Genomic DNA, 20,316 nt, shown 5'->3' on the forward strand with positions numbered 1-20,316 from the left:
CAAGTACAGAAATCAGTCTTTATTTTTCCTACATGCTTAAATCTGTCTAGAGGTATTTTGAAATCTATAACTTTTCTTTAAAGGCTGAAAACTGCAACTTAAAATTTATTATGTCCTTTATGCACAGATAATGTTTCTTGGAGAAGTGCAAGTGGTTCTCTCTTCATCACACGACTCATAAGTCATGTTCAAAAATATTCTTGGTGTTTTCACCTGACAGAAATATTTGTGATGGTAAGTACCATGTTACCTGTTACACTATTTATTTATTCATCTAAGCCAAAATCAATGTATATGATAACTCATCTGCATATTTTACATAAATTATAAGATATCATTCAAACTGTAGTACATCTTGCATTTTGATTATTTCCAAAGTACTAAGATTTAGTAGGCAAAGAGAGTTAATACATGATAAACTTCTGTATTCAAAAGATTAAGAATTTGAGAGAGAAGGGAGAGAAAAAATATTAAATACAAAATATTATAGAGAAAATTATGGCCTATAAAGATAAAGCATATGGAATAATATTTACTTAAATATTCAGATTATGGAAAAATTTTGCTATAAAATGTACTTTTGATAAATATTTATTGGTTTTCTTTATAAATAGGACCTAGGACAGACTGATAATGATAAAACAATAAAAACAAACAAACCAACCAACAAACAAACAAAGACACGGTCTCTGTTTTCATAGCACCCAAAGCCTCGGACACACACTGGTACAGGTTTGTGGCCTGTTAGAAACTAGGCCGTACAGCAGGAGGTGAGTGGAGGGTGAATGAGCTGTATTTGCAGCTGCTCCGCAGCGCTAGCATCACCACCTCAGCTCTACCTCAGATCATCGGACATTAGATTCTCATTGGTAAATCTATTCTTGGTACCCAAAAGGTTGCAGACCACTGTTTTAATAGGAGATATAATAGTAAAATAACATATTATTCAAAATATATCATTTCAAATTTCTAGGGAAAAGGGAAACAGGGTTCTCTTAGATATAGTCATCTTATCTGTAAAGTGAAAGTTTGGAGTCATAGGGCAATTTGTGGTGTTTTTGACTGGCATAAAAAGTATTTACTGGTCAATGGAAGAAAGATGGCAGGGAGGGAAATATAAGTAAACAAGAATCTGAGTTAAGATCATAAGGGACAAGAATTTAGGATGATTGCTTACATATCTTGGCTGTCATAAATAATGCTAGGTTTCCATTGAAAAATAAATAAAGAGATGTGGTACATGTATATAATGTAATATTACTCAGCCATAAAAAATAATGAAATCTTTTCATTTGAGACAACACAGATGATCCTGTGTTGATGGTATTATACTGAGCAAAATAAGTGAAATAAGTCAGGCAGAGAAAGACAAATATTATATAATTTCATTTATATGTGGATTCTAAAAATCAAAATAAACAAACAAAACAAAACAAACAAACTCATAGATACAGAGAACAAACAAAGAAAAAATGGTTGCTAGATGGGAGGGAGGTGAAGTATGAGCAAAAAAGGTGAAGGGGATAAGGAAGTACAAACTGCTAGTTATAAAATTAGTCACGGGGATATAAAGTACAACAACTGTAATACTAGGAAGGTCTCTAGAAAATCCCCAAATATTTAAAATTAAACAATTCACTTCAAAACAACACATAGATCAAAGGAGAAATTAAAATAGAATGACCATTTCAATAGACACAGAACAATCATTTGACAAAATCCAACATCCTTTTTCTATAAAAGATTATTGGCAACTTAGGAGGAGAACATTCTTACAGTAATGAAGAATATCTAGGAAAACTCTGCAACAAATATCATATTTAATGGCAATAGACTGAATGTTTATCCCTTAAGATCAGGAATGACACAGCTCTATGCCTGTCTCTTCAGTAAAAATGGGAATTATAGTAGCACCTGTCTGGGAGGGTTTAAGTATGGATTTAATGAGATGTTCCACACAAATCCCCTGGCATAGGTCCTATCATATAGAAAATCTTCAAGAAATGAAGGCTATACAACTATTGGGGGTGGGGAATAGGGGGTAAGGCATACAGAAAAACTTAGAGAAAGAAATAAAGAAAATATAGAAAAATGTAAACAATTAAAGGTGAACATACTGTTGTTCACAGTAATATTCCCTCCTCCCCCACTTTTCTATATCATTGACAAAAAAAAAAATTAAAATTTTGGAAAAAAATTTGGAAAAAAATTTTGAGTCCAGAAATAAACTCAAAATACATGGAAAACTGATTTTTGGCAAAATTATTAAAGAAATTCAGTAGGAAATGGAATATTTTCAACAATTGGCACAAGGACAATAAGATGTCCATACGTAAAAACAGTAAACTATTCGCCCTAGAACCATATAAAATATCAACCCCAAATATATTTGAGACCTAAATGTAAAGCCTATAATTATAAATCCTCTAGAAAAAAATAAGGAGAGAATTTTTTGTGACCTTGTTTATGTAATTATTAGGCATGACATCAAAAGCACAACCCACTAAAATAATATATTTGACAATAATAAAGTTATGTTCTTTTCTATAGACATATTTAGGAGATCGAAGAGACAGTTATAGATTGGAAGAAAATATCTAATTTTTTCATAATATAAAAGAACTTTTATCCATAAGATATAAAGTTTTATGACATATAAAGCTCTTATATGATAAAAAGAACTCTCAATACTCAAATATAAAAAAAGTAAAACTAAAACAACTAAAAAAATTTTTTTTACAACTAAAATATTGAACGGACTCTTTACATGCAAAAAAAAAAATCATAGCAAATTAGTATGCATAAAGGTGTTCATAAGTCATGAGAAAAAAGTAAATTAAAACTAAAACGATTAGTGATGAATACCTTTTAAATGGATAAAATTAAAAAGACTGAATACACTGAATGTTGCAGTGTCTGTGTGGGAGCTGAAACTTGCATGTGCTGCTGGTGACAATGTAAAATGGCACATTCACTGTGGAAAATATTTGAAAAGGCTTTTAAATGGCTAATCATACACCTTTCACATGACCCAACCATTTCTGTTCTACATATTGACCCAAGAGAAATGAAAGTATATGGTCATACAAATACTTGAACATGAATATTCATAACAGCTATATTTTCAATAGCTCAAAACTGAAAATAAATATTCATCAATAATTATGCTGAGTAAAAAAAGTAAAATAAAAAACTATGCTTCTTGTATTATTTTATTTATGTAAAATTCTAAAAAATACAAGGTAACCTATATGGACAGAAAGCACATCATTACTTGCTGGGAAATGGAGGGGGAGCAGTTGGGAGAGGAAGGTATTACAAAAGGTCATGAGATTTTTCTTATATGTGGAATCTAAGGAACAAAAAGAACAAACTAATCAAAAACAGACTCACAAATATAGTGGAAAATTTAGTGACGGACAAAGGGGAGGGGTTTTGGAGACTGGGAGAATAGGATGAAGGGTTAAAGAAGTACAAATTAATAGTTGATTGTTGGTCACAGGGATGGGGAGCACAGCAGAAGGAATGCAGTTAGCATTACTACGTTGGATAAGTGGAGGCCCAGGGGAGGGAAGGTGCACTTGAGGGGATCGTTTTATGAACTATATAGATGTCTAACCAAAGTACTGTATACTTGAAGCTAATTTAAATAAATAAATAAATAAATAAATAAATAAATAAGTCATGAGAAATCTTTGAAAGGTTTTAGATATGTTTATTATGTTAACTGTGTGATGATTTACCAGTATACAAATTGTTCAGTTTAATATGTGCAGTTTATTATATATCAATTCTCCTTCAATAATGCTCTTTATTTTTATTTTTTCCAAATCTTGTAATCAGCAATAAAGTTAATTGGATAATTGAGGTTGATGAATATATTAATTTACTAGGCCTGCCATAACAAACTACCACAGGTTGGGTGGCTTAAACAACAGAAATATATTTCTCACAGTTCTGGAGGCTGGAAGTCCAAGATCAGGTGTTGAGAGGATTGATTTCTTCTGAAGCCTCTCTCCTTGGCTTGCAGATTGCCTCCTTCTTTCTGTATCCTCACATGACTTTTTCTCTGTGCACCCACATTCCTGATGTCTTTTCTTGTGTCTACGTTTTCTCTTCACCACATCCTGAGTTACTAGGGATTAAGGCTTAACCATATGGATTTTGGGGAAATACAATGCAGCCCCATAACACAGGGAACTTGGATTTAGTGGGAATTAATTCAAAAGTAAAGTTTAAGCTCTGACTTAGAGTATCAAGTCAGGGGTGTCAAAGAGGAATTGTCAGCATAATTAAGGGCTTAATTCCTTTTTGGGATTGTGATAGATTTTTTTCCCTGACATCTCTACAAATATCCTCAATGCTAACCATCATCATGTTGGCCCGTGGTACAGTGGATTCTCTGTTTCTGCACAAGATGCAGGACCCAAAACTTGCTTTTTTTTAAATTTTCAGGTTCAACGATCATTTGAAGAACCAGGTGTTAAAGCCCAGATGCCCTCACTTGAAAGACAAACTATGACCAGACATTTTTACCTCTTTCCAGGCAATTAAAATTAGTAAGTACCCATAGCTGATGTTAACCAATCAGGAAACTGACTAAAGTAGGAAACAGAATGGTGACAGGTAACGCAAAATAAGCTATACAATATTTTGTAATTATCGTTTTATTCTTGCATTCTAATATATATAAAAAATAAAATTTTGTCCTTTCATCATGGACCAATAACTGGTATTAGAGTTGTCTTTCTGCCATAAATAATTTAAAAACTAGGCAAAATATTTGAAATAGCTGTTTTCAGATATTGGACAATGGGAAGTACAGAACTGCTTTTGCTAAGAGAAAGGAAACAAATAAGGTAAATCATAAAATTGTGCCTATACCACGCACAGTTTTGGGTTAGGATAAAATTTCAGTTATACAGTAAAGGAAGGAATTACAAGTGAAATGACAGTCTCAATGAGCTGAGAAGGCCTCAATCAGATTTCATGTCAAGGCAGCTGAAATGTGAAAAATTCCAGAAGTGAGGAAGAGAGGTATAAAAAGACCTCCAAATAGCTACAGAGTAGTCCTCTTGAGTCTGTGAATGAATATCAACATCCATTTTTATAGGATGACTAGGAGCCCAGGAATAGGACCACAATTTGGGACGTCAATACTTGACACAGTTCACAAAGCATTGATAGATGTTTGAATTCTAAACATGCCAGATGGGCAGAGTAAGTGAACATAAGTAGAGACCTCAGAGGGGTTATGGCTTTGTAGTTGGACCAGAAAAAATCCTGGACTAAAGCTACTCTGCACCTTCCTTTGCAACACTTTAAAAACAAATTTTGAAATAATAAAAATGATCCATGAATAAACTTAAGGTCTCTCCAAAACAAGTGTCAATACTCTTTAAATAAAATTATTCAAAATGAAACAAATACATATTTCAATGTCTACCTGGCAACATATCAAAAATTACTTCAAGTTTAAAGAATTGTCAAAATGTTACTTGACACTAGAAAAACAGTTTTTAAATATAAATTGACCAAAGATATAATGAAATTAGGAGACAAAGATTTTAAAAGAATATTAAGAATCAGCTTAGTAATATTAAGAAAACCATGACCTTAAAGAGAGAAAGTGAAATATGGTGAAAAATCCCAAATTGAATTTGAAGAGCTTAAAAGGATAATATATGAAGTGAAACATTCATTGAATGTAGTTAATAGCATGTTAAAAAACCATAGGAAAAAAACTGAACTTGAAGTCTTACCAACTGAAAATATTCAAATCACAGCATAAAGAAAAAAAATAAGTAAACACAGAGTCTCAGTAAGCAGCTCCGTACTTCCCATTTGAAAGTCTCAATATTCATGTAATTGGGTCCCTAGAAGTAGAAGCAAGGGGCACAGCAAATATTCTCATAAATAATGACCAGCATATTTTCAAAATTGATGAAAATTATGAACTCACAGAACCAAGAAACTCAATGAGTTCTAATACAAATATCCAAGAAAATTTTTTAAGCCACAGGAAAAGGATAAATTACATATAGGGAAATAAAAATAAAAATGATTGCAAACTTATTGTCAGAAATATTAATGTATAATGCAATGAAATGAAAATTTTTAAAATGCTGAAAGAAAAACAAAATTACAGCCTAGACCACTACTTCTAGCTAAGATATCATTTAAAAATAAAAAAGCCAAGCAAAAGAGGAGAGCTAATAAATCACGACAACAGTAAATAATTAAATTAAATTAAAATAAAATCAAAGGAGGTTCTTCAAGTTAAAAAAAAAAAAAAATGGCACCAGAAGGAGATTTAAATCTGAACAATGAAAAGTCTCATACTTTTAAAAGGCTCTTTAGTTTCATTTTAAAATGTATTTGAAAAAAATTGTTTAAAGTAAAAATATAATGTATTGCAAGACTTATAATTTATTAAGAATTTAAATATATGACAGCAATAACAAGATTTGGAGAAGTATATTATTACAGCTAATCACAGTATATGTAAGTAAGAATACTATTTGAAGGTAGAATGTAGTAAAGTAAAGGTGCATATGGTAAAATTTATAACAACATCTAAAAAATAGTGGTATAGCTAATAACAGATAAAATAAATACTAAAAAGTAATACTCAACTAGCCAAAAGAAAACAGGAAAAAAAGAATAGATGAGACATAGAAAAAAACCCAGCAAGATGTCAGGTTTAATCTGAGGTGTACTATTAAATATTACTTAAATTTGTAACTTAAATATAATCACTTATAATTTATCTATCGACTCTGAATAAAAGACACAGATTGTTAGAACAAATAAAAAAAAGTAAAACACAATTTTATGCTGTCTAAAATGAATGTAATTTAGATGTAAAGTATAGATATGATAAATTCGAAAGACAGAAAGACAAAATTCAAACCCATTTTTAGTAAAGAACCTAAAAATCACAGACCACATAAAGAAAAAAAGATAAATTGGGTTTTGTAAAATTAAAAATTTTTACTCCTCAAGATACTATTCAGAAAATTAAAAAGCAAACAATAGGTTGGAAGAAAATATTCATCATACATATATCTGACAAAATCTTATATCTGAACATTTAAATATAGTTCAATAAGAAAAACTGCTCAATAAAAAATCGACAAAGATTTTAACATTATAAGAAAAAAGATACACAAATGGTCAAGAGGTACATGAAGTAATGTTCAACCACTTTAATCATCAGGAAAATGTAAGTTGAAGCCAAAGCAATACAATACCATGGTAGCAAAAACCTACATGTCACCCAAATATCCACCATGTGAATGGACAAATAAATTGTTATGTATTCGTACAGTATAATGCTTTTCAGCAATAAAAAGATATGAACTACTTCTACATACATCAAAATAGAAAACTCTTCAAAAGATTTTACTGATCAAAAGAACACCTATATAAACAAAACATACTATATATATATATATATATATATATATATATGAACTGGCAAATTAATCCATGGTGATAGAAATCAGATCAGTGGTTTTCTTGAGCTTGGAGCTGGTGCAACTGACTGAAATTTGACATGGTAAGATAATGGAAATTTCTGTAAGTAGACTTTACAAATCACACTGAACTTTACTCCTAAAATGGGTAAATGTTATTCTGTGCAAATGATACTACAATAACAGCAATTAAAATAAACAAAGGCAAGCATACCAACTTTAAATAACTATTAATTCATGCACACTAACTCAAGAAAACACATGCATAGGGTATCCATCACAGGGATGACCCTAATTTAGAAGATAGAATTAGCCATAGTGAAACCAGTTGTTTAGTTGACTGAGTATACAGATAAGATATTAATAAGTAGGATCGATCTGCTACTAACATGAGACACAATAGCATATAATATTTACTTGTGTTGATAGTGTTTTCACATTCAAGCATTTATCACAGAATGCGGCTCATAGGCGATTAAATTTCATTCACAGAATTTTGGATGAGTCATTCTTTCAAGTATGTGAGCTTAATATGCTAAATTTTCTCTAGTCAAAACCCTTTCAAATATGTGCCATAAGTATAGACTAGAGAAATTCACTTTTTTACATCAATAAGTAATTTTGTTATATTGAATAATAGAGATATTTTAGTTTGTTTAAATGTAATAGGGCACTTCAAACTTTTAGTCTAAAGAAGTTTCGATTATTACCTCTATTAATTACCTACCCAAATTATTTCCCCTTATACTTATTCAATTAGTTATCTTAATGTAAATTTGATCAGTCAAGCGTCATGAAACTTTACTCTTCCTATCAAGATGTGTAGACCTTCTGAGTTCAGAGCCGTGTAAGTGCAAGCTTGGGGTTGGAAACCACCACAAACACCTCTTTGCAGTCTTTATTTTCTTGGACTAATACATATGTATTTAGGACTAATAAAGACATATCTGAGACATAATAATGTTGAAACTACTCATTACTACAGGAATTATCCCTGAGCAGCTACTGCCATACCTATTCATTCTCATTTCTCTCTTCTACAGGAAATCACAGGAATCCAGTCCTTGTAAATCTGCTTCCTGATGGAAATTCACCAGTTCAACACAATTTTTAAAATCATTTTGTATTTCAACAAAAACAGAAAAAATAATGGGGTACCTATTGTGTTCCTTATTGTGAAAATCAGTTTCCCGCAGGAAGCAAGATAGCATAGTCTGAAGAATAAAGGAGAGGAGGAGTTGCTGAATGAATTGAATTGAATAAACTGTATTTCCACTAATACCACTGTAGTGTTTCATATGGTCCAAAGTTAGTGTCTCTCGAGTTCTTTTAAGACATATTAGCATAGAAATCATTCCTTTCCTTCCCCAAACTTTAAATTTCCATTGGTTGCTTTCTTATCATTTTAATCTCATAGTGTCTTCAAGAGATATCACAGCAAGAATCATCTACTGGGAATCCTAATTTAACAACCACACCACATTCCCAACGCTGATAACCTAGAACAGCTCTACTTTTTAAGGATAAATTGAAGATGATCACAATCCAGATCAGATGATGGAATAAAAAGTTTAGTCTGAGTCCTATCTTACCTGCTCCTGTTCTCCACATTTCCTACCACAGTGTAAGGATAGGGAGCAAGCAACACATCGCACAGAGCTCAGGACTGAGTTAGGTGGCCTTACTCTGGGCAGGTCTCTGAACCACTGATACTTAATATCTTCTTCATAAAACAGGACAATATTTTGTGTTAACACAGAGAGGTATTTTTAAAAGAGAATAAAATAGGATCTGAAGAATTGAGAAGTACTTTATGAAGAAATGTAAGGTATGAGGATACCTTCAAGATTCTTGCTAATATAACTGTTGCTTTCATTTACGACTGGTCAAAAAAGTATACTAAATTTCCAAAACAAATCTAGATAATGAAAATAACAAAGATGAGATAATTGCACAGATAAGAAACTGAGGTTTAGGTTAACTGACTCATTCACCATCATACAACGAAAAAGTATACTTGAATCAAGGACTATTTGACTCCAAAGATGGAGATAGGGGAAAGTTTCTGGAAAAAGAAAAAATCTTATATTCGATTAGTGTTCTCATTAAGATATATTCATTAGATCTATTCTAATATAAGAATATATAGAGGAATGAATGATAGATGAAAAATTAGATCTCTCAAAGAGTTATAAAGGACACAGGTGAAGTTTGCCTCTAGGGATCTTCTACCTCCTATGTTACATCTACTCTCTACACTCACACCATTACCATCAACACAAATCTAAATTGTCAGTGGCAAACAAAATTGCAGAAATTGAACATGGGCTTGATCTTACTTGCCATTTAAAACACTACTTATCAGTCAATCATTCATTCATTTTATAACCATTATTTCTTAATCAAAATTATATTCTGAATCCAAGTCTCTATCCAGATAGAGTGGTGAATAGATCCAATTTTAGTCATTATAGGAGCCTCATCCTCTTTTTGGAGTCTTTCCAGATTTATGTATTCTTGAGTGGTCTTTAGTAAAATGATAAAAAAATATTCTATCTTTTTCATTCAGACATTATAATCACTGATATTTTTATTTATAAAACCAGCAATGGATGCTCATATTTAGTAGCTCTCTACTGGGCTCCCAGAATACTTAGGATCAGGGATGAGTTTGGGAATCTTGGTATCTAGAGTTTTGTTTCTTATGAGGTATGATTTGGCTGTTGATTGCGGTCAGGACACTACCTCAGGGAGGTACTACAAAGTGGCATGTTATTCTGGCTGGCTGGGAAACTCAAACACCTCTACCTCTTCTCCCAGTCCATGAGAAGAAAACTCCCTTATTTTGAGGACAGTGTTCTCTATGTTTTCCATGGCAACATTCCCATTCTTTTTATGCCTTGTCTTTCTCTTTCTCCAGATCTCAGTGTCTTTCTGGTCATTTTTAATTTCTGCCTTGCCAAAGTTATTTCCTATGGCAACAGGAAATAGGGTCTACTACATTCTTAGCTGAGGAAATAGGAAGAGAAAGTAAAAAAATATTTTAAGAAAACCCTAACTTAAAATATACATAATTTTGTACTACACATTGCAAAGACTAAGCGTCCTATTCCAAGAAAATAAATGCAATGCTTTACCAAGAACACAGAAGACAAGTATGTGGCCTGAAGATCAAATGTGAATGACAGGTAAGTTTTCTTTAATCTGCACAGTGTTATAAAACAATAGTAAATCAGCAGTATAAACAATTTTAATGAGAGGTATGTATAGTACACACAAATGTAAACTAAACTGCATTTTTCTTCTTGGGTAAAATCAGTTTGGTCTGAAGAGCCCTGGTCCTTCAAAGAAGACTAGCTTAATTAGGTGGGCAGACATCTCTCCACTCCAACCTGCCTCACTCATTTGGGACATTTCTTGGCTCGTGGTCACTTAAACAGTAACAACTAGCCCAGATTCTAATATACTCAAATTATGTCAAAAGTTTAAGTTATTAGCAAAAAAACGTGATTCCTCAAACCTTCTGAGAATTTTTTTCTTTTAATCGCTGAAACATTTGATAAGTATTGAGGACTAATATCTGCATTTTGTGTCTAGATTTTACTCCAGTTTTCAACAAATATTTTGATGAACAACCTAACCACATGGAGTTTACTTCTGAAATATACAAATATGTGTTAAAAGAACAGTAAATTTCTCATTGCAGTCTTCTATAAACCCTAAACTTATAATTCAGTGCCCCCAAAGTTTTTGTCATCCATTTTTATTTTCTTCTCTTTGCATATATTACTCTTGAAACAAAGTATTTTGTATGCATTTAATGAGTATTTGTGTCTCTTTCATTTTAATGTAAATTTTATTAGGGCAGGGATTTTTGTCTATTTTGGTCATTATTATATCCCTAGCATCTATATTGTGTTTGGTATGTAGAATTGGTCCTCAGTAAATATTTATGTTGAATATTTGTGTTGAATTAATTATTAAGATGAAGAGGGTTTGTTGTACAGACACACACAATAATATTTATTGAGTGCTTTCTCTATGCCAGATACTATTTTAATAACTTGGTAAATATTCATTAAAGAGATAGAGTAAAACTACAATGCAAGAGAACCATGAAACCCATTTGACAGGTGGAGAAACCAAGGCATAGTTAAATTCCTTGCCTGAGATCAGCAATTAAAATATTAGTTCAACAATTCTGGATTCAGAATTGTTGTTCCCAAAGGAAACAACTTGTCAAACCTCTTCAGAGTTTAAGAAAATTGGAGTGTGTCAGAGCAGAATGACCTTTGCTTTTCAGAAAAAAATCATGAAATCAAGTCTCCAAGTTCACTCAGTGACCACATGCAGATAATATTAGAATCAAAAGAATTATATGGAGTAGATGTCTCAAGGTTCAAAAGTATGAGATCATTCCTCAAACTACTTAACCCCATGTAGAGAAAAGTTTGGTTGAGAAAGATCGAAATGATTGCTTTCTTGTTGGTGAACTGAAAGGAAAATTGGACTATGTTCATTACTTAAGAAATCATTGTGCTTCCAACAGGCAAAGTCCTGATTCAGAAGAGAAGGCTGTTTATCCATTCAGTGAGTGAGGGTACAATAAATGGCTTGCTGGATGACCTATTAGAGAACAGAGTGATTAGTCAGTAGATGAACAAAGTGACTTGATTAAAATGACACAGTCATGGATAAGGTTCGAATCTTGATTGACCTTGTTATTAGGAAAGGATGCCAGGCCTGCCAGAAATTTATTATGCACCTCCATGAAAAAGACCTCAAACATGCATGGAAATTGAAGTTGCTCTAAGGTAAGGTCCAATAATTCAACCTAAAGTTCAAGTAGTCCCCGTATCTTGAGCCCAGTATCTGTTATCTTCATTTGTCTAGTCAATTTAGAATAAGCTTTCTATCACTCAGCCTCAGCCCCCATTCTAATATGTGAGGCCTTAGTGCATGTTCTCTTGTTTCTATGCCTGTGTGTTTTTTCTCAGTTCCCTCTGCTGATTATAGCTCATCTCCAGTCCTGTGTAGATAACAGTTCATTTGTTGTAGTTCATTCAAACAGTCTAGAAGTCTTCAAACTTAATCCTTTGATGACATGTATAACTCATTCCTCCTGAAGCCCTGGAAACCCATGTATGTATTGAAAGACAAGACATAAGCTTTTTTTCTACCCATCTCCTAGCTATTTCTTCATCTTTCTATGAATGTTCTTTCCAGGACATACAGTGATGGTGGAATTGTCAGAGAGCAAACTGAGTAAAAAATTAAGTGTGCGTGAAATAATTACATTTGCATCAAATTACACATTCTGGATTCTTTTTTATAATCAGCTCTTTTGCTTCTTATCTTGTGTAACATTGTTCACTTGAATGTGCTTGTCTGTGACGGCTCTCTAAAGGCTATCCTCTCAACCACCAGTCCTCCTAAGGACACGTTCTAGGTTCTAGTATCTGAACTCATCCTTTCTTATAACCCTTTGCTCCCTCCACAGAGTGAAGATAGCTTTCTGGTGGACTACCAGTATTAGAATACCAGATATGATGTTAATTATTGCAGGAGAAAAAGAGACTGCTTCTGTCAAAGCCAATTAATGTCTCCAGTGGTCAACTATTTTTAATAAATCTCTCACTCTGTTGTTATAATGCTTGTTTCTTAATTTCCCCCTCCCCATCCCAACCAATGATAATCCATCAATAACATCAAAGGCCATAGATGAATGTAATTTAATCAGAAATGTCTCTCCCTCTCTCTTTGCTTTTTGATCAGTTCCTTCGCAATCTTGTAGCAGCCCACTTTAGTGCTTTTAATGCCTGTGTTCTGTTGTGTTGGGAAACAAATGAGGCTCTCAGTCAGAGTCTTAAATAGTGTTGTCTCTTTGTAATGCACTCCTCTTTTTGCTAGTTTTTGAGAGCCAGATCTATAATAATTACCCAAGGTAATAAACAAACATTCCTTGCTGGGAGAACGCTAGAGAAAATCCATGGTCAGATATTCCATTGCCAGAAACCAAGCTTCCTCAAAAAATGTTCATGAAAGTCCTGTTAGTAAATATAGCCTTTCAAATGGGCAGGGTGGGACGAGATGTGGCTTGCTGTCTAAGGAATGATGGTTTGTGAAGTAGCCATAACATGATGGTACATCACGGCTCTGCAACCTTCAGAACGGGGAGATAGCCATTCATTTTGCCTAGGCTGTGTTTTCCTTGTGTATATAGTAATAAATAATGAAGTATTATCTTTGAGAAGTCTTGAAAGTTTTTCTAATTTGCTATTTCATGCTAATTCCTAAAATTTTTAGCATAGGTTGTAGCAAGGGATTGGGTGCCAGGAACTAAAACCAAAATATTTACTGGATTTTTCAGGTTTGGACATTTTTGATGAGCTTTTCATAAAGTTAAAATAAAATTTAATGTGGTTCTGTTCTTATTGAATTTGTCAATCATAAGTCGTTGGGAAAAAATCATTGTGGATTGATAGCAAATATAGTAGGTAATGGTTTTCAATGCTTTTCTCCATTGAAGAGGTATACGCCACTGACAGAGTTTGCATTTATCTATAAGATACAGGAGATTGGGATCAGGGCTCCATTTCTATATGTAAACAGTTTCTTTGAAAAAACACATTTTCTTAGAAAATCACATTTTGAGGATGATCTAGCAGTGTGCTCAGTAATCAAGAGCACAGGTATGAGGTCAAGACAGGTCTATCATAAGCTCTAGGGTCGTTTTGAAAGATCCTTAACCTTTCTCCAGCTCAGTTTCCTTATTTATAAAATGAGATTAACAGTACCATCCACACGGAGAACCTGAGAGAACTCAATGAACTTGGAAAAGACTAAGACCAATGCTTCCCACTGAGTGAACAAATAATAAATTTTGCATGTAAACATAATAATTTTATTATTTTTGTTCACAGAGACACAGAATTATGATATTGAGTAAAGAATAGATTGTACAGGGAATAAGAATTATAATCCGCATTGTAGATACCACAAATAATTTTTCTTAAGTCCATGTACAATATAAACTTATAAATAACCAAATCAAGATGGTAAAAACCTCTCCAGTCATGTAATTTATGAGATTACCATAGCTTGAATATCCCTCCTTCCATGAAAACTTTAGAGCCAACTAGGGGCTGTAGGGCTTTGCGATTCCTATTGGACAGCAGCAGCCATTATTTCTTCAAATAAACTCTCTGCCCTTTCTTTCTCTTCTCCTCTTGGGACTCCCATAATGTGCATATTGATATGTTTGATGTTTTCCCATCAGTTTCTTAGGCTTTCTTTATTTTTCTTCATTTTTTTTTCTATTTGCTCCTGTGACTTGATAATTTCAAAAAACTTAACTTTGAGTTTTCTGATTTTGTCTTGTTTCATCAAGACTAATGTCAAACCCCTCCAGTAATTTTATTTTCAATTCAGTTATTACGTTCTTCAACTCCAGAATTTCTGCTTCATTCTTTTTTTATAATTCTATGTGTTGGTAGTCACTCTTATATTTATGTATCATTTTCTTGATTTTATCTTCTCGTTTTGCATCTGTATTCTCTTTAAGCTCGCTGAGCTTTTTTTTTAAGATAAATATTTTTAATTCTTTGGCAGGTAATCTCAAGATGTCCATTTCTTTAAGGTTAGTTTCTGGAGATTTATTTTGTTCCTTTGATTAGGCCATGTTTGTTTCTTTGTATGCCTCATTATCTTTTCCTGGGTTTGAGCAATTCATAAAAACAACTATCTATACCAGTTTTTATGAAGTGGGTTTGAATAAGGGAAGGCCTTCAACAACCAGCACCACTATATTTTCCAGGAGTCTCTCTAAACTTTTCTGGATATGCATTTTCTCTGGGTTTATGTATGTAATTTCCCAAAGAGAGGAATTTACTGGTTTCTTTTTCAAGAGTTCATAATATCTTCCTCCCTCTGGTGTCTGTCTGCAGTACTGCAGGTTCTCTGGTGCCGGGTAGTCCTTCCCTCTTCTCCCCTCCCCTCCTCTCCCCTTTCCTCCCAGCCATGTTACAGATACATTACACTCCTTTCTAAACTCTAGAGAGAGAACATGCAAGTTAGGTGTTTTCTTTCAATCATTACAAGCTTTGGAAGCTGAGAGTAAGACTATCACAAATGAAATGCAATGACCTTCCTTAACCGTTTCAGAGCAGCTATTCTTGGTTTTGTGTTTCCCTGGGGTATTATGGCTTCTTAACTGGTTTCTGGAGATATCGTAAAGACTTTATGGTATCATAATAAATGTTGTTGAAAACTTACATAAATGACTATAGTACAAGATGCAATTCATGGTAAGTTGGATCTTAATGGACTGCCAATATGGTGATGAGCACATTTAATGCTGCTTTTTCTCTTATATTTTCTTGATAGTAGTTAAAAAAAAAAAAAAAAACAACAACGACAACCCTAAAGCAAGGATATTTTCTGTAATTCTGTAATGAAAAGGGCAATATGCAAATGTTTATTCATACATGCTCATGTGACAAAATCATACAGCTCTGTTATCAGATGCTGATTATTCTGAGAGAGAGAGAGAGAGAGAGAGAGAGAGAGAGAGAGAGAGAGAGAAAGTGGTAGAAACAGTAGGAAGATAATAACGAGGAAGAAAGAAGATGATGAGCAATAAAGAAAATAGGAAGTTGATTACATCATAATTTTCTCTGTTCTTTTCAGTGGCCAGGCAGCAATAAAAGCAATCTGCTCTGTGAAAAAGCATGTGTGAATGAAGAACTCACTAAAATATCTGATATTATTTCTTTATGGGGCCCAGATGATTCAATTAGCAAAGCCCAAGCTGAAAATTGTTATCGATGTTGCTCTCTTTCCTTTAATCTCAGTGAAGTAGTTTTCTAGACAGGTTTTATGAATTGATATCACCAATATCAAGACTTCAATAAATTCCAAAATGAAAGGAGCAAAGGGTCATGTAATATGCAGACCTCTAAGAAGTTTAAATAGCTGAAATGAGCATCATAGGTTCTACAGTGATTTTTGCATATTATTTTATGTATTCCTCCCTGTGCTATTTTAGATTCTGATTATTCATAGAAAATAAGCCTACGTATCCCTGCCATAGGCAGTTTGCCTGTCATTTAATGATCGATTCCAGGAGTAGTATAAGAATCACAGAGAAATATGTAGAGATCCCTCAGACAAAAATGAAACTTGAAAAACCAAAAAACTTATATTCTGACTATTCAGACAAGACAACTACTTTTGAAATTATTTAGCAGCTTGTTTTGTCTCAAGTTAGTTAATGAATATTGTGAAGAACAGTGAGGGAATAAGTCTGAAAAGACATATTAGGAACATAGGTTTAGGCTTTAAAAAGTAAGGTAGGAAGGTTGTACTAAAATGCATGTTATTAAAAATACAGGAATTTAGTATTCTGTTTAGAATTGGACTTTGGAAATTAAACTAACCTAGATATGTTTTCAGACCTACCTTTGCTTTATCCTTGTTATTACATAATTACATGTGTAATTATATATGTAATTAATCTTAGCTATAGATTTTTATCTGTGAAGAGAGTTAATACTACTTATCTTATAGCATAGTAAGCATTACAGGAGGTGATATATGTAGGAAATTATTAGTGCTTTTCACAAAGAAAGTTCTCAATAAAGATGATGATGATTTTGACAATGATGGTGGTGATGAACCCAATTGTCTCAATTTAGACGCTCCTGAAAACAGAGATAGTTAGGAGACTTGATGCAGGAAGCTTATTTGGAAGGAGTTCCCAGGAAGCCGAAGTAAGGAGTGGGAAAGGAAGATGAAAGGGAGAAAATCACACCCTAAAATTGCATTAATGAATTCATTACTATTCTTAGTGACCAAATTTCAATCTTCCTGGAAGATCCTCTGGAATCACGTAGAATCTACCTTACTAAAAGATAACAAATTGGTGGGGAAGGGAGAGTATTTATCAACTGAATACTGCCTTCCATTGGTTGAAGCTTGCCCCCAGGGGAGGGCCCCTATCTGCACCCAAATTTCTGGATATCATGCTCACAGCCGAGCAGCCCTCAATAATTTGGTGAACATCTCTAGGCAGTAAAGCAGAAAGAACCCAAGGGACAGTGGCTTAATGTGGGACACTGACCACATGCAAGAAACTCCTACCATAGTATACTTAAATCAGGTGGGCTAAAGGACCATGGCATATGATAATAACAATTCCTCAGATTCATAGTACAGATTAACATCACATACTATATTGCTTATTAAACTTATTTATGCCTTAAATTTCATTTATTTTTTAATCAATATAATCTGCATGTCACTCCACTCTACCTCTGCTCTTGAAATGGATATAATTTTTACCTTTAAACTTCTTGAAAAAATATGCTGCTTTTCTCTTATGAAAAATTTTCTTTCATGGCACTTCTCATATTCTACTAGTGTCACAGATACTTAATGAATTATATTAAGGTAATTACTGGAGGTCCACTTTTCAATAGGTTATATTGGTTTTCAAGTATTAAATTAAATCTAAAAACTTCTCCAACGCAGGTAGTTTAAAGGTAGGAAAATTGACCCTTGAGTTGGATACCTATCGCATCAATTACACCAATGTAAAGCATTGATATTATTAAGAATGGTTGAGTCCAAAGGCTGGCCTTTAATCTCCTAGCAAAGGTGACAATATAAACACTCTATAGACTTGGCAAGAAAAATAAGTTAATCAGGTTATATGGGGACAGGGAAAATGGGAGAGCATATAAATGCATGAATGTAGCATTATGGATTGTTTCAGATAACTGTTATATGGAAATTCAGGCAAAAGAAGATTATAACCTATAATTTCATTTGAAATCTCATAATTTTTACTTCTGATAAATAGTCAATGCCAAAAGGAAATTATAAACGAGGGTCAAAGAAAACACATCTTTACTCATGATGGAGACTGCAGGTCACCAGCTTTTGACTTCTGCTCTAACCTGTACAGTTTCTGTCCTACTATTAGATTATAAATCTGTGAGGTTGAGATTGCTCCTCACTCACTTAACCAAGTAGTTCATTTCTCCGAGACTGTTCTCTAATCTTTAAATGAAACCAACGACACCTACTACATTCCTTTTCCAAGGCTGCTATAATAAAATATCACAAACTTGGAGGCTTAAAACATAAATGTATTCTTTTGTAGTTCTGGAGTTTAGAAGTTTGAAATCAAGATGTCAGCAGAGCCATGCTCTTTTGTCAGCTTCTGGCTGCTCCTGGCAATCTATGACATTCTTGGCTTTACAGTTGTGTAACTCCATTCTCCACTTTCGTCATCATATTGCTGCCTTCCTTCTGTGAGACTTTCATCTCTTAAGGATTTGGTCCCAATGTTTTCATATGTTATTCTCTGTCTCTGTTTCACAGTCTCTTTTATTTTTATAACATTGGTTATAATGGGAAAAGAGATCACTCTACTCCAATATAATCTCATCTTAACTAATAGCATTTGCAAGGGATTTTTTTTTTTTTCTAAATAAGGGTACATACTGAGTTACTGTGGGTTAGGACTTAAACGTGTATTTTTGTGTGTGTGTGGATCACAAGTCAATCCATAACAATGCCTCACTCACAGGGCTGCTATAAAGCAGTTATTCTTTGGATTTATCTTCTTTGCGTTTCACTGTTTCCTAATTCAGTGAACTCATATTTTTCTGTAATATTGTTCTATCTTCCATTTTCTCAATTATGTCTTTCTGGAATTTTAGTCATGTATATCTTATAACTTCTCATTCCATTCTTCATATCTCTGAATCCCTCTTTCAAATTTATCAGCTAGTCATCTGTTTATTGCGTTCTAGATAAATTGTTTGAAAATACTCTCCAGATCATTTATGCTATCACATACTTTACATGTCTCCCTTTTAACCTAGCCACTATTAATTACAACTGACATACTCCCTTTATTAACTTGCTCTGATTATTCCTTATTATAAAATAATTGCCTTTCATTTCCTTTATTCGAACTCTTCACACACTGCCATTCTATACTCTGTATTTGTTTAGTCCAACATTTGCTTATCTTTGAGAACGTCAATTTGTAGTTTCTTGTTTCTGCAGATATATTCTTATGTTTTTAGTGTGTTTATAAACTTCCTCTGTGGTATAGTTCGTATTTTGAGTAGAAGACGGAGAACACTTGGAGAATTCCTTCTACTTCTGCTGGTAGATGACACACTGGATTCAAGAGCTTTGCATCTCTCCTCAAGGATTTGCTCCCAATATGGTAAGTTTTCCACCTTGTAAAGATTCCATAGGTCAGTATTTTCATAATTCTGTTGGTATATAAATCTGATCCATGAAGACTACACCCCTCCTGTCTGCCCGCTAGTCTAGACAAACTCTTTGCTACTCCTCTCCAGCTTACAACCTCTGCAGCTTCTTTTCTCAGCCAAACTTAACTCCTAGGTGGTCCTATCCTATCTCTTGGTCTCAATACCTTGGCCACTCAGGGCCTAGGTTCTGGTTCATATGGGACCAACAACGCTTCAAGGAGCATGTCCTAATAAATTGACAATATTATGGTACATGGAGGTTTAAGAGAGTTCCTAGTTACCTCTGATAATAGATTAAGACATTCAACAGTGATGTTCAATATAAGACATACATCAAAAATACCTAGAGTTATTTGTACGTGTGTATTCCCCTGAGCCTCACCCTTGGACATTCTAATTCAATAATCCGGAGTAAGCCTGAATATCAATATTTTCAAAAGTTTTCACTTATAGGACCAATGTAGATCAAGTACTTATTCCAGGATCTAGTTATCACTAAACCCTCGATACAAAATAGCTACTTTAAGGGCATATTCAGATGACTC

The 20,316-nt window shown here is 33.4% G+C and overlaps 2 protein-coding genes across 2 annotated transcripts in view; both read left to right on the forward strand.

Moving 5' to 3' along the window:
- LOC107504289 (caspase-13-like) overlaps positions 1-4,554 on the forward strand; it is a 46,046-nt gene extending 41,492 nt beyond the window's left edge. Inside the window, exons 7-8 of the mRNA XM_036221562.1 lie at positions 128-234; positions 4,456-4,554. Of these exons, the coding sequence (XP_036077455.1) occupies positions 128-234; positions 4,456-4,554 (206 nt within the window). The remainder of the gene's footprint in view (positions 1-127; positions 235-4,455) is intronic.
- Positions 4,555-4,616: 62 nt separating this feature from the next.
- Positions 4,617-12,291, forward strand: LOC107504290 (caspase recruitment domain-containing protein 18-like). The gene is given in 3 exon segments (XM_036221563.1): positions 4,617-4,626; positions 12,028-12,149; positions 12,151-12,291. Coding segments are annotated over 3 exon segments (273 nt in total).
- Positions 12,292-20,316: the final 8,025 nt, after the last annotated feature.

This window comes from Rousettus aegyptiacus, unplaced genomic scaffold, assembly GCF_014176215.1.
Source record: "Rousettus aegyptiacus isolate mRouAeg1 unplaced genomic scaffold, mRouAeg1.p scaffold_m13_p_5, whole genome shotgun sequence".
In the NCBI taxonomy this organism is placed as follows: domain Eukaryota; kingdom Metazoa; phylum Chordata; class Mammalia; order Chiroptera; family Pteropodidae; genus Rousettus; species Rousettus aegyptiacus.